Source organism: Chiloscyllium plagiosum, chromosome 4 (assembly GCF_004010195.1).
Source record: "Chiloscyllium plagiosum isolate BGI_BamShark_2017 chromosome 4, ASM401019v2, whole genome shotgun sequence".
Lineage (NCBI taxonomy): Eukaryota > Metazoa > Chordata > Chondrichthyes > Orectolobiformes > Hemiscylliidae > Chiloscyllium > Chiloscyllium plagiosum.
The window spans coordinates 2,500,326-2,514,859 of record NC_057713.1 but is presented as its reverse complement, the minus strand read 5'-3'; the positions used below and the strand labels follow the sequence as shown (position 1 = coordinate 2,514,859).

At 39.7% G+C, this 14,534-nt stretch overlaps 1 protein-coding gene across 2 annotated transcripts in view; it reads left to right on the top strand.

Annotated features, from left to right (window-relative positions):
- npc1 (Niemann-Pick disease, type C1) overlaps window positions 1–14,534 on the top strand; it is a 37,512-nt gene that overhangs the window by 18,671 nt on the left and 4,307 nt on the right. For both annotated transcript variants that reach the window (XM_043687589.1, XM_043687590.1), the window contains exons 10-22: window positions 1,725–1,825; window positions 2,605–2,707; window positions 3,378–3,567; window positions 5,437–5,619; window positions 5,706–5,820; window positions 6,070–6,197; window positions 6,899–7,033; window positions 7,986–8,075; window positions 8,154–8,344; window positions 8,983–9,098; window positions 10,211–10,340; window positions 12,155–12,355; window positions 13,783–14,014. In XM_043687589.1, the coding sequence (XP_043543524.1) occupies window positions 1,725–1,825; window positions 2,605–2,707; window positions 3,378–3,567; window positions 5,437–5,619; window positions 5,706–5,820; window positions 6,070–6,197; window positions 6,899–7,033; window positions 7,986–8,075; window positions 8,154–8,344; window positions 8,983–9,098; window positions 10,211–10,340; window positions 12,155–12,355; window positions 13,783–14,014 (1,915 nt within the window). The remainder of the gene's footprint in view (window positions 1–1,724; window positions 1,826–2,604; window positions 2,708–3,377; window positions 3,568–5,436; window positions 5,620–5,705; window positions 5,821–6,069; window positions 6,198–6,898; window positions 7,034–7,985; window positions 8,076–8,153; window positions 8,345–8,982; window positions 9,099–10,210; window positions 10,341–12,154; window positions 12,356–13,782; window positions 14,015–14,534) is intronic.

Sequence of the window (14,534 nt, the reverse complement as noted above, 5' to 3'; positions counted from 1 at the left end):
TTCAATCTTGTAACAAGGATTCTGTACTTCATGATGGAGAGATGAGCAAAATTTTACAAGTCATAACTTCACAGTTGACAACACGAATTTGGGAATTGCTAAAGATGTTGGTTGTCCTATCCATTTAGGATGTGTATCCCTAAAACAGAACTAGGTCCAATAACCTTAACTTGGTAACAGGAAAACAAGAATATTAAAAATTCTCAAGGACCAGTGTGATGCCTGAATATCCTTGTACTAAATCTGTCAATCACCCAGCTGTTGTAAAACAAAATGCAGATGCTAGTAATAAAGTTGAGCAAAATCTGTAGAGAAGGAGTTAATGTTGGATCTGGTGACCCTTCAGTTAATTTAGATTCCAATAGATATTAAAACTGAATTGATTGCAATACATTAAACTAAAAACAAGGGCACTAGTTTAACTGGACCCCAAAAATTTAACTCTACTGTCCAACCTGTTTCCCAGCTGTTTGCAGCAGAACCTACTGCCCAGTAACTGAAATTTGAACACCTTTCAAAAGCAGTCCTCTCCTAGACTAGTGTGCTGGCCTAGGTGTAACCCAAAAACCAATGGGGTTGCTTCCACTTGTGGCAGATTTGCAATTGGAAATGCATCAAAATTGTCCATCTTGCTGTGCCAACTTTTCCTTTTGCAATGCTTCGGTTTTTTTGAACTGCCAATTATCTAAACTACCAGACTCTACTGCAAGAATGGAGTAAACATTCAAACTGCTACTGTTTAAACAAACCTTGCTAGTGTAATCCCTGATGACCAGGGTCTTTTGTGAACTCTAAACAGTCAGTTAACACTAAAACAATTTTATACTTGTTTTTCCACAATAACCTAGTTTAGAAATGTGGCATTATTCCTTTGGTTATCCAACATTTGTCATGCTACTGTACAGAAGCAGACCCCTTTAATCCAACTCACCCATGCCAACCAAGTTTCCAAACTAAACCTGTCCCACACCTACACTTTGAGCCATATCCCTTACCTTTCCTATTAATGTACCTATCCAAATGTTGTAACATTATAGCGACACTTAAAACATCTGCCAATGTCTCTGGCCATTCATTCCACATTGAAACAACCACTAGAAGAAATTGTCCCTTTTATTAAAAAAATTTCTCCTACCCTAGGGAAAAGACCTGCACATTCTTTCACCTCTCCTAACCTGCACATCTTTCCTCTGGGTGCTTTGGTCTCCCCAGAGGAAACTCCTGCAAACTCCAGTCACCTGGGTCCCTGTGCCATCCTGCCTTTGTTTCTTCAAGATGAAGACCTCACTTATCCCAATTAAACTCAGTCTGCACTCAGCTCACTGACCCAGATGATCAAGATCCCTTTGCTACTCTGAAATAACTTCTTTCCACTAGATGACCTTTTGTCACTTGCAAAACTTCTGACCATGTCTTGTAACTAATTCTCAAAATATTTCTAATGTACACAGGTGGATATACCACCTTTTCTGGGGATGGGCAAAATGTTAACCAAGCCCCAAGTAAATCAAATCAAACTAATTGAATAGAGGGTGCAGGAGCATGAAACCTGCCATACACAAATGGATTTCCTGTGATTTTTGTCCCAGCAGGATGTGGGGATGGGTAAAGTTAATGCTGGCATTGGCTTAAACAGCTGACAATTTTGTTTGCTGTTGCTACAAACCTTCTTTTATGGAAGAGGTCTATTGAAATAAAATCTAATTTTAAATTTTGTTTAACAGGGCACCAGCTTCACTGAATGATACAACTATGCTTCATGATCCTTGTTTGGGCACATTTGGTGGACCAGTATTTCCATGGCTGGTTCTAGGTGGATATAATGGTAAGCTAGTCATTAGGTGGAGAAAGTTTCTGATCCTTCAATTGTTTTGCTTATGTTTTCAGGTCAGGCTCTTTAAAAGTAGGCAGTTTGTATTTCAGTAGTGAAACAACACTTAGTTTGGAGTTTAATCAGCAACCATGATTAACTCTAATGTACTATGATTTGAGCAGTAAAATTTCCTTAGTGGATTGTTGCCAATGTTGGGCTTCTGGTCCTGTCACCTGACCACACAGAACTCAATGCAGCACTTGTAGCCTGATTTAAACCTTAATTTCCATAGCAAATGGAACAAAATGCCTGACCTTCAGTGAACTGTGACTTGGGGAAACTATCTATATTTGCCAGGGATCCCCGCTACAGTTTGGGAATTTCCTTTTTTCTACAAAGAATGGACACCCCTCTCCCCAGCACCCCAAAGGGATCACTTAATCACTCACTATCATTGTTAGTTTGAGACTGTGTGGTGCCATGCAGATTGAGTGAGTTAGCTTGTAGTTTGTATTCTTGCCTATGAGCTCACTACTTGCCCACTAAATTGAGCCAAGATACCAGTCTTATGAAAATAGATGTTTAGATCTAGCTATGCTTCTATATTTACCAATGCATTCAGAATTTAAAGGGTAGGAGGAAAGTTTGTTAACTTGGCTTCTCTCAAACAAAGCTTGGATGTTGTATTTCAAATTGTTCATTTCTGACTCCCACAACCACAATGCTGGAAGCATTAAGCTGAATACAGCTTAGTTCGGCTAAAGACTGAAATAATATTTTTGACTTCACAGGTGATGATTATAACAATGCCACAGCACTAGTAATCACTTTCCCTGTAAATAATTATCTTAATGACACTGAGAAACTGAACAAAGCACTGGCTTGGGAGAAAGCGTAAGTAACCTTTTAATCTTATGCATATCATTTTAAAGACAAACAGACTGATTTTTGAATAACATGTAAAACATGCAATACTAGGCTTGTAAACAGGCCTGGAGTACAAGAATAAGTGAGTATCCTAAGATACTAGTTTGGCGTCAGCAGCTTAAAATATTACATTTCTGGAAACTACTTTTAGGAAAGATGCTGATTTACAGCTTTGAAACAGTTGAAAGATTTACTATAGTATTAGGGGAGGCATTTTCATTATGAAAGATTAGAAAGTGGGATGGCCCCTACTTGGCAAGGGAAGCACATGGAAGAATTCAAAATCCATGGGTTTCATCTGAGTAAAAGTTTCCTGATTTTACCTGAGTAGTAAAATCAACATCAACTGCCTTCAGTGGGCAGTTGGGATCTAGAATCCACCTCCTGGTGGAGGCAGGTGCAATCAAGCCACTCAAAGGTGATTTGTTTTAAAATTGCTAACAGGCAAGCTTGTAGGCAGAATGCCAGAGAATAGCACTGGGTGAGATACTTGGAGAGTTGACACACAGACCCCTCTGCACTGGAAAAAAAACCTATATATTGACCATACATTAAAGTAAATACTAAAGATTTTGTTTTTGGAATCATCTGTGAAGCACCAGATTGCCCAAATGACTATCTTGGTTTTTTTTTCCAGACTTATTGATTTTCTGAAAGCTTACAATGAGTCTAACTTGACAATTGCATTCTCAACTGAACGGAGCATTGAAGATGAGATTAATCGGGAGAGTAACAGTGATATCAATACCATTATCATTAGCTATGCAATCATGTTCTTGTACATCTCCATCGCTCTGGGGCACATCAGAAGCTGCTGGACTTTCATGGTGGGTATAGACAGGTCTCAAATGGTAGAATAAAGAACAGTACATCACAGGAACATGCTTTAGCCCACTAAGATTGCCAACAGATGTGCCTTTCTAAAGGAAATATCTGCCTCCAGTCATAATCCCTTTTGTTCTCTACCCATTCATAAATTATGGTAGCTGTTGTATCTGCTATCACCCCTGGCAGCACATTCCAGCCAGTTGCCACTTTTAAAATAAAACCAGCCATTCATCTATCTTTAATGTCCCTTTTTTTTTTAACTAGGTTTAAAAGTAAACTTTTTTACCCAAGGGTAAAAAACACCAGCTATGCACTTTATGCATGCCTCTTCTGTAAATATTTAGCAGGTCACCCTCAACACAAGGGAAAGTTTGTCCAATCTGTCATGGCTAATACCATCCAATCCAGGCAAGATCTTGGTCAAGTTTCTATACACTAAAGCCACCATGGACCAGAACCATACACCACTCTCCAAATGTAGCCTAACATTCTATATACCTATAAAATGCGGTGGCTCAGTGGTTAGCACTGCTGCCTCACAGGACCAGGGACTCTAGTCCAATTCTAGCCTCTGGCAATTGTCTCTGTAGTTGACATGTTCTCCCAATGTCTGCCTGGGTTTCCTTAAGACCTAAGCATGTTAGCTGAATTGTTCAGGGATGTGTAGGCTAGGTGCATTCAGGGGTAAATGTAGAATAGGGGTCTGGGTTGGTCCCTCTGAAGAGGGACCATGTGGACTTGTTGGGACAAATGGCCTTTCCCTACACTGTAGGAATTCTAATTCTAATAGCTTGCAACTTATAATACACCAACATGCCATATGCTTTCTTGACTACCTTTTATCAACTTGTGTCACTTTCAGGAACTCAGTCTGTATGTTAAAGATTCTGCTATTTACTGTATATTTATCTTTTTATCCAGATTAAATTCCATTGGTCACTTCTCTGCTCCAGTTGATTTAGCCTCTGGCAATCCCACAGCTCTCCAATCTTGAACATATTCAGAAATGTACAAATCAGACGACCTAGATTTTAGTCTCAGCACTTTTTTTTCTACAGAATGCCACTGGTCACAGATCTCTTGTCAGAAAAACACTTTGACCAAGCTAGTTCTGTATCAATCTTACAAGTTCACTACAGATCCCATCTGATTTCACACTTTTATCAGCTTGCTGTAAGGAACCTTGTCAACAGCCTTTGTTGGTGTCTGTCTGTGTAGACAATATCTGCCTTCCCTCAATCATCCTTGTCACTTCCTCAACTCAAGTGGAGTACAAAGTCATGCTGCCTATTTGCTAAGCCCATTTTTCTAAATGTGTAACTCCTACCCCTAAGGAAACTGAATATTAACACCAAGGCTCACCAGCCTGTGATTTCATGGATTATCTCTACTTTAAGAGCAAAGGAACAATATTAGCTCGTCTCTTCCTGTGACTAGAGGATCCACCAATTTATACAAGGCGCCAGTACAGCTGATTGCTTTTTAGCAGTAAAGTCTCCAGCCCTTGTATTCTCCTCAATGACCAGGATTAGCTAAGTGCTTAATGTTTGACCTGTGTCTTTGCTTGGATGCTTTACTTCTGGTAAAGGCTTGCTTCTGTATTCAAAATTATTTAGTGTTGTAGCCTCCAGACTGATTAAAAGCAAAATCACTGTAACATAGTATGCACAAAGCCAATATCTTTAGATCTCCAGGCATGGCAACACTTGTGGCAAAAATAAGGTTTCCAATCTGCATAGACTGACAGCATAACTGTTCCTTTCCACAAATGCTGTCACTTGTACTGTTTTATTGGTATTTACAATGCTGTGGGTATATGAAACAAAATGTTTATGTTACAAATGACTTGCTGTTTTCAATCTCTTTAGGTGGACTCAAAGATTTCACTGGGAATTGCTGGTATTGTGATTGTCCTAAGTTCTGTGGCCTGTTCTCTTGGTATCTTCAGTTATGCTGGCATTCCCCTCACGCTGATTGTGATTGAAGTCATCCCCTTTTTGGTGTTGGCAGTTGGTGTAGACAACATCTTTATCATCGTTCAAACATTTCGGGTACTGTTTCTATTCTCGTGCTTAGTGTCTTCACCTGCAGTCACTTTCATGTATGCATGAAGTATCATTTCCTTCCCCTCATCCAGAGAGACACACGTTTACAGAATGAGTCCATTGACCAACAGATTGGTAGAGTTTTGGGAGAAGTTGCACCAAGTATATTCCTCTCTGCCTTCTCTGAAACAGTGGCCTTCTTTCTGGGTATGTAACTTACTGATATCCCTTCTATAAATTTTTTAACCTTAACTGGGTAAAGGGGAAAATGCTACATAAGGTTTTCTGTAACTTAAATCAATAATTCATAAAATTAATGTGCCTAATATAACCAGTCACACTTACTGTAGAAGTGTTGGTGTGTAATGGTGAAGAGAGGGGAGGATATTTCCAGAGTGGATCTATGGGCAGGAAGTTTTTTGGAATTCGTACTAATGTGTATTCAAACTTTTTTAGGTTCTTTATCAACAATGCCAGCAGTCCGCACCTTCTCCCTCTTTGCAGGGATGGCTGTATTTATAGATTTCATACTGCAGATAACCTGCTTTGTAAGTCTCTTTGGGTTGGATGTCCAGCGCCAAGAGGTGAGTTGTCTGAACACTGGATTAAGTCATGGTGAGCTTCATCTTTTACTTTTGTTTAACACTGGCAGACTTTATTTGGATGAAATTCCTATTCTGACAACTTTTCATCTTGTTTTTCTGTACTTTAATCCATCCTCTTTTTTTTTCCCTCTCCCCAGCCCTGCAACAGGCTTCACATCTAATTCTGACCATATACACTAAACAAATCTGCTGGTATTGCTAGCTGGAACTTTATATCTATTACCTATCCATAATTCTCTCCCTGGAGGTGCTGGTGAGCTGCATCATGAACCACTAGACCTCATCGCAAATCCTGGGAACCCCCAAGCCCCCTCAACATTACAAGTAGTCAAATAGTGATTTATTTCCAAATCTGTAATTTTTAGGAAAAGTGTTTTTTCAGGTTATGGTGTTCATACACATCTACTGTGCTTGAGTTTTTTTTTGTACAAGGTCACTAGCTTGCTATATCATACTTTTTTGAATGTCTTCTCTCTTCTCCCCTCTCCCTCTTTCTTTCCCCTTCTTTTCTCCTCCCCCCTCCCCCCCCCACCCCCCCCCCCCCCCCCCCACCCCCATCCCATGCTAAACTTGTAAGCTTTACTTTCTGACCATCGCTCTACTTTTTAAGCTTGCCTCTTTGCATGTGATGTAGATGTCAGTGTTCTGTCAGATAATAAGGTCACTGTCACTATTTACAGAGTAATCGTATGGATATTGTGTGCTGTGTGAAAAAACAAGAAAATGTTGATGGTCATTCAGAGGAACTTCTTTTCAGAGTCTTCAAACATATATATGCACCATTTCTATTAACCAACTGGATGCGGCCTGTTGTAGTAAGTACTCAATCTAGAATTCTAAGAATTCTACCTTTTTTAAAATTTCATTCTACAGCTTTTTCACTGTGCAATAAGTAGCACACTTGTAGTCCATAAATATGGGAGGAATCTGGACTCTGAAGGGTGACAAAGGCTTGCCTTCTGCAAGGAGCCTCATACTATTAACTATTTAAATTTTAAACTCTTGCAATCAAGGGGAAAGCCAAGCAGAAACAGCCAGACTGCATGACTTCATGGTTAAAGTTTGGAAGCTTAATGGTTGTTACCTCAATATTTTTGAGTAACTTTGGACTGTGGTCACAATATAACTGGCCTTCAGTACCACCTTAATTATGAAATATATACTTTGAAGTTACTGGTTAATATCAACTTGCATTTGAAAATGTAGCTTCCTGAAAGTTGTTTGGTACTAAAAGCAAAGCTGGCTATTTTAGTAATCAAATTGTGCACTTATGGGTGTAAGTTCCTGAATGTGATCAGGACACTTGTCAAACAATTTACTAGCTGTGCAGTTACAGAATAGTTGCTGGCCTGGACTAAAGCTAGAATTTTTTGGTTTCTAAATCTAGCAGTCCCGAAGGCACTAAAGGATAATGCTGTTTGAATAAGCTTCTTTCAGACTAGATGTGGAGTTTGAGCTCCACCTTTATTGAAAAATAGTCTTGCCCTTCCCTTTTGACAATATTTAGTGTATGGGTGGAGTTAACCTGGGGAGCACTCAAATGTCAAACTAGATGAGGTTCAGCCATGTCTTAATCTTTTGGTTAGATGTCCAATGGGAATGGAGTCCTAGAATAGTTGGGAAGCCCTCTGGGCTACCCCAATTGGTACTTTTTTAACCTGTCTAAGGCTGTAAAAACTCTTAACTATCAGACTAATCACTTTCCAAGGCTAATCTTGTTTCATAATTATTGAAACCATCAGCACTGAATTTTGTTTTTGCCCTTAGATATCTATGTTTGTTGGTCTACTGTCATTCAGTATTGCAGTATTAAATAAAGTTGAGATTGGACTGAATCAGAGTTATTCAATGCCAGATGTAAGTACATCCTTTGAATTCATATTTTTAATGGCTGTGGTAGTGCATTTTCTGAACTAACAGGATTATTCCTTCCAGGATTCATATGTTCTACACTATTTTGAATCAATGGCTGAGTACTTGCATGCAGGCCCTCCTGTCTACTTCGTGATAGAAAAAGGACATAATTACACTTCTCCAGAAGGACAAAATACTGTGTGCGGTGGTGTTGGTTGTAACAATGACTCTCTCGTCCAACAAATTTATAATGCTGCTTTATTAGACAACTAGTAAGTATTTTTAATCAAGGGCATGGCAATACCTTGTTGCACACTGCTAGTCACATAGCTAGCTTCCTTCCTTCATCTGTCAACCATACAATCTCTAATCAGCAAAACTTTTTTACCTTTCATCCAGGGTGGCTATTTTAGGCAATGCTTTTCTTTTGTCAAACTGTTTTAACTGCAATTAACCAGACTGAAGCTTTGGGCTACATCTGGTTAACTTTGCCAACTATGTACAGTGAGCTACTCTAGATTATTCAAAGGTCTGAGCTGAAATCTAATTTTTAAAGGCAATCAAATGTTCAACCCTTGGATTGAGCTAATCTGCTTAATTTTTTTTTCTGGATTGATTTTGACCAGTGAATATGGAATGAATTTGCAACAATAAATCAAATGTTATGACCATAATCATTTAAGCACACAGATCCTTAACTTTGAAATCACTACATCTCTCTTTCTGTGCCCTTGGACTTTATGTCCAATTCTGGACACTAGACCAATTGGGTCTGACCAATCCAAGATTCTGCAGTTGCACTGTCTCAACTTTTAAAGACCCATTCTGGATCACAAGGTTTCTCAACAATACTTGCAGGCTACTCATCAAGTCAGTGTATAATTCTTGAAACTGGTTCCATTTTCCTCAGTACAAGAATTGGTTTTCCACCATCATCGTGGATTGATGATTACTTTGACTGGGTGAAGCCACAATCCTCCTGCTGCAGAGTCTACAATACTACAAAGAGCTTCTGCAATGCTTCAGGTGACTACACTTTTGACTAATATTTGCTCCTCCTTCATATGGAACACTAGTGTACTTTTTAAGTAGATAAAATTTATTTTTCTCTGGGATGTATGGGTAAGGGCCATTCAGGGTTTTTAAAGCAACACCTTAACTGGAAATTGAGACTATCAAATTTGAAAATAATTTGTAGATTGTAAAGTATCTCTATTCCAATACTCAGTGGAGTTGGAGTGCATAGTTGTCTAGACCACTGTCTTTTAGATGTCACATGACCTAAACTTGTTTCAAGTTTTTTAACTACACTTCTAAACATTCTTATCAAGACAACTTGAGTAATTATAGAATACTTTTTCTGAAATACTTTAGTATTTCTCTATTCCAAAACCTTTGGGGACAGGGATAAAAGAAACACTTCATGTTGGCTGACTTTCTAGGTAAGTGGGCCTTTCCTGAAGCCAGAAAGATATGTAGGATGTTCTACAGTTTACAATGTACTGGCATATGGCCAAGTCACTTTGCAGAAAGTTTCCTGAGCAAACCAAGGTTTTTTTATTTCTGAAAAGAATACATGCTGAATTAGACTTTTTCAAAGTGAGATCAGGGGTTCTTGGCAGTTTTTCAGAAAACCAATAACATAAAGTTTCATTGGTCATGGGCCCAATAGGGTCTAAAGCAAAATATGCAGTTCTATTTCCATTCAATGAATGAAAAATGAACTCTTGCTATTGACCCTGCTGGGCCTGTCTTTGAACAATATGCACAATTGTGTCCCTTCCAATGACTTCAACTTGAGGCCTGCATTAATACAGAAATATATTTAACAATTCTCAAACTGGTGGTACTGGATTGAGCACATTTCCTCTTTATTCCAAAATGGAATAAAACAGGACTTCACTATCTGAACTTTCAGTCACCAATACTCTGCAAAACAGTTTGAGTAATAAACAGATTTCTAGGTACCTCAGGGCATTAGGTAGACTTTCCAATCCCCTTTTGGGATCAACTTAAGCCCTGGCCCAGTATTGGTTTTATAATATGCTACCTAGTCCTTGAGCTGAGGGTGGGAAGGGAAAAAGGACTCCACCAAACTTTGGAAAGGAACAAGCTTGTTTGTTCTGTTTTTTTTTTAGTTGTTGATGATTCGTGCATTCGCTGCCGCCCACTTTCCCGAGAGGGAAAAGAGAGACCATATGGAGAAGACTTCATGAACTTTCTCCCCATGTTTCTGTCTGATAATCCAAGTCCAAAATGTGGCAAAGGGTAAGAAACTAAAATCTCCATTCCACTAGTGAAGATGTTAATCACCTGAGCAAGGGTCATCCTATTAACTATATTCCATGTTATAATCTGACTTTGAGGGGAGAACTCCTCAATCACTACTACTGTCTAAGCCACAACTACTTTTGGTCTGTTAAGCTGCTAACTGCTTGAATTTCCAATTCAGGGCTGCTTCATTCACTTGGCTGTCTGTAAATGGGGTTGGTTTTATAGGAATGGTAACAAAGTTTAAATACACAGGCTTTTACACTTTCAAGTAATTCTTTCCTTCCTAGAAAGTGTCTACCATGACCTTGACTGCATGTGGAATTCCTATAAATAAAGCTAAATCTTTTAAGGAACTACAGCTCCTACCCACCAACCAATTTTTACCTACTTCTCCACCTTTCTCTTTACTGGGAAAGTTTTATATATAATAAAGATCTCACTGGAGGTACTACAAATTCCATGTAAGATCACTCCTGGAGTATTGCATGCTGCTTTGGACTCCTGACCAAGGAACTCAGCAGGCAATTTTGCTCCTCCAGCTTGTCACTTCAATGTAATTACCAGCTGATTTAAGCTTGGCCTCCACTTTTGTGTACCCTTCAACCATTACAAACTCTCTAAATGTACTCTATCCAATCTGTTGCACTCTGGAGTCATCCATTCTAGACTTGTCACTAAGTAACTCCTCCACTCTTTTTTTTTCTGCTAAAGGGTAGCAGATTTAAACATTGCCCTACATGTTCAAGACTTGGATTTCATTAAAATCCAAATGACAGATGAGAATGCAGGATGCTGAGGTAGATCAATATACTTGAATGGCAGAGTAAGCTCAAAAGGCTGAGTGCCTCCTGATTTTACCAGTGTCCTGGGCTGAGGTTTACCTCTAGCTACAATTTTAAGGTATGACCAGTGAAGTTTCCCTTCACTGCACACTCTTATTTGCCGAGATTGAAGTCTTTTGTCATTGTTCAGCTTCCATCTGATGCTTTAACAATGTTGTAATTGGCTGCATTAGTTTGTCCTTGTTCTGTACAGACCATACCTGGGCAAGTTACCACATCAGGTAGATGTCAGTCTATTTTGTAATATGTGGATGTCACTGGGCTACTATTGCCATATTTAATTACACTGGAATAGAGGCTTGCTCTCCATTCAGTGAAGTGGATTTAACTACATTGCTGTGGGTCTAGAGTCACCCATAGACCAGATGGGTAAGGATGGAAGAGTTCCTTCCCTGTGGAACATCAATGAACCAAGTGGGTGTTTTTAACTACTCCTTGATGAGGTTCCACACTTCCAATTAAGTTGGTTTTTTTTACTAAAGTTAGGATGACCTTTCACTTGTCCAAATATTGCTTGGATGAATCTCTTGTAAACCATTACTGTATAATTACACCAACAAACTCCAAACTTGTTGGAAATACAGTAACAGCAGCCTCTTAATGTGAGGTCATAAAACAAATCTGTTGCCAGCAGCTGGGATTGTCTTGTATGGAATATGCTCACTTGTTTCACTTGCAACACCAGCTATCACCTTGGTTCTGTTCAATCTTAAACTGATATATAACACTTTTATATCACCTGGTTTTAAAATACTAGTGACCTCTTTCTCCCTCCGTCAAATATTTAATGTTTTTACTACTTCTGGACACTAAGTATCTTTTAGCCACCTCGTTTAGTCTTCCTGATTACCTCTTCAAATTTCCACAAGATGCCAATTGTGGATTGTGGCATGAAATTGATGCTTAAGTCTGCTGCAGAAGATTTTGATGGTGTCATAAACTGTTAAGTGTTTCTATTCTGTACAGAGGCCATGCAGCATACAGCTCTGCAGTGAACATGCTTGAAAACAATACTGCTGTGGGAGCCACTTATTTCATGACCTTTCACACAGTACTGAAAACATCAGCTGATTTCATTGCTGCTGCCAAGCATGCATGGAGTCTGGCAGAAAACATAACTGAATCCATGGGCATTTCTCACAAAGGCTATCGTGTCTTTCCATACAGGTAACTATATAAACTGTCTACTCAGAAGGAATCTGTCTTAGTTAAAACAGTGTACGTATGTTTGCAGTCCTCCCAGATCAGGGAGTTCTGGTTTCCCTCTACTCCAGCAGAGGGGTACAAAACACTGGGAAGGAATAGATGGCTGTCAGCTGGAACAATGACAGACTGCTGTAAAAATTCAGGTCCAGCAGCATCTGTAGAGAAATCTGTTAACCTTCCAGGACAGTGACCCTTCCCAATTGAGTCACCACACTAACTTTTCAGCACAAATGCTGCCTGACTTACAGCAGCTGCTGTTCTATTGGTTGTTTCTTAGCTGACAGCTGGACTTGATGTTGGAGGGAACACCTGAGTAGAATATAAGGAACAGGCTTTTCATATCTACATAATTCCATTTCCCAAAGGCTTAGTCAGATATACAGCATGGAAACAGACCCTTCACTCCAACCTGACCAGATATCCCAACCCAGACTAGTCCCACCTGCCAGTACCTGGCCCATATCCCTCTACCTTCCTATTCATATACTCATCCAAATGCCTCTTAAATGTTGCAGTTGTACCAGCCTCCACCACATCCTCTGGCAGCTCATTCCATACATATACCACCCTCTGCATGAAAAAGTTGCCTTTTTTATATATCTTGCCCTCCCCCCTAAACCTATGCCCTCTAGTTCTGGACTCCCCAACCCCAGGGAAAAGACTGCCTATTTATCCTATCCATGCCCCTCCAATTTTGTAAACCTCTAAGGTCACCCCTCTGCTCCAGGGAAAACAGCCCCTGCCTGTTCAGCCTCTCCCTGTAGCTCAGATCCTCCAATCCTGGCAACCTCCTTAAATCTTTTCTGAACACTGTCAAGTTTCACAACGTCCTTCCAATAGGAAGGAGACCAGAATTGCACGCAATATTCCAATAGTGGCCTAACCAATGTCCTGTACAGCTGCAACATGACCTCCCAACGCCTGTACTCAATACTCTTACTGCTAAAGGATAGGATACCAAATGCTGCCTTCACTATCCTATCTACTTTCAAGGAGCTATGAACCTGCACTCCAAGGTCTTTGTTCAGCAACACTGTTCATGCTGCATAAAACTTATGCCCACCATAACAGATTTTTATGAATTTAAATTGCTGGATGACTGGTGTATGACTCTCCTACTGTGCCCAATGTCTGAAATATCATCTGTCCTGAATTAAGTAAACCTTACAGGATGGGTCCAGGACTAGCTATAGCCTCTGGAAAACAAACTTCCACTGGGGCCTCAACCCCTGTGGGCTTATGGCAATACCAGTGCAATACACTCTTCCCAGGCTGGAGCAATAAATTTAAGTGCTTCCAGCCTTCTGTTACACTTCCATGCTGTCCTAGAAGTTTTAAATGCAGCAAATGACATATGATGATAAAAGCTTTGTTCTGTTTGTTTACAGTGTGTTTTATGTATTTTATGAACAATATTTCACAATTGTGAAAGACACTATTTTCAACATCTGTGTCTCTCTGGGAGCTGTGTTCACTGTGACTACAATCCTGCTGGGCTGTGAAGTTTGGTCTGCCATGATTGTCTGCATCACCATTTCTATGATCATAACAAACATGTTTGGAGTTATGTGGCTGTGGAACATCAGTCTTAATGCAGTCTCATTAGTAAACCTGGTTATGGTAAGTAGGTAAACTTCAGTTACTCACCCAGAACTGAATCACTTTTTTTTTTGTTTGCTTTTGGTGTATTTGAACCACCACTCCTTGATATTAAATGGTGTCACATCAATTTTCCACTAAACTTCCTGGGGGTTACAACTTGCCAGAAACTGAACAGAACTCCCCATAAACATGGCTTCAAGAGCAGAACTGAAGCTGGGATTGTTGCCACAAGTAACACTCCACCTAATCTCCCCAAAGCCTGGCCACCATCTATAAAAGCACACTCCAGAAGTTAATGGAGTAATCATCTCTTTCCTGGATGGGTGAAGATCCAACAACATTCTAAGCTTGACACCATCCAGGGCAAAGCAGCCTACTAATCTGGCACCACATCCACCACTCAGTAGCAGCTATATAACATCTGCAAGATGCACTGCAGAAACTCCAAACTTTGGACAGCACCTTTCAAACATTCAACCACTTTCATCTAGAAGAACAAGGGCAGCAGATACAGGGAACACCACTCTCTGCACATTTC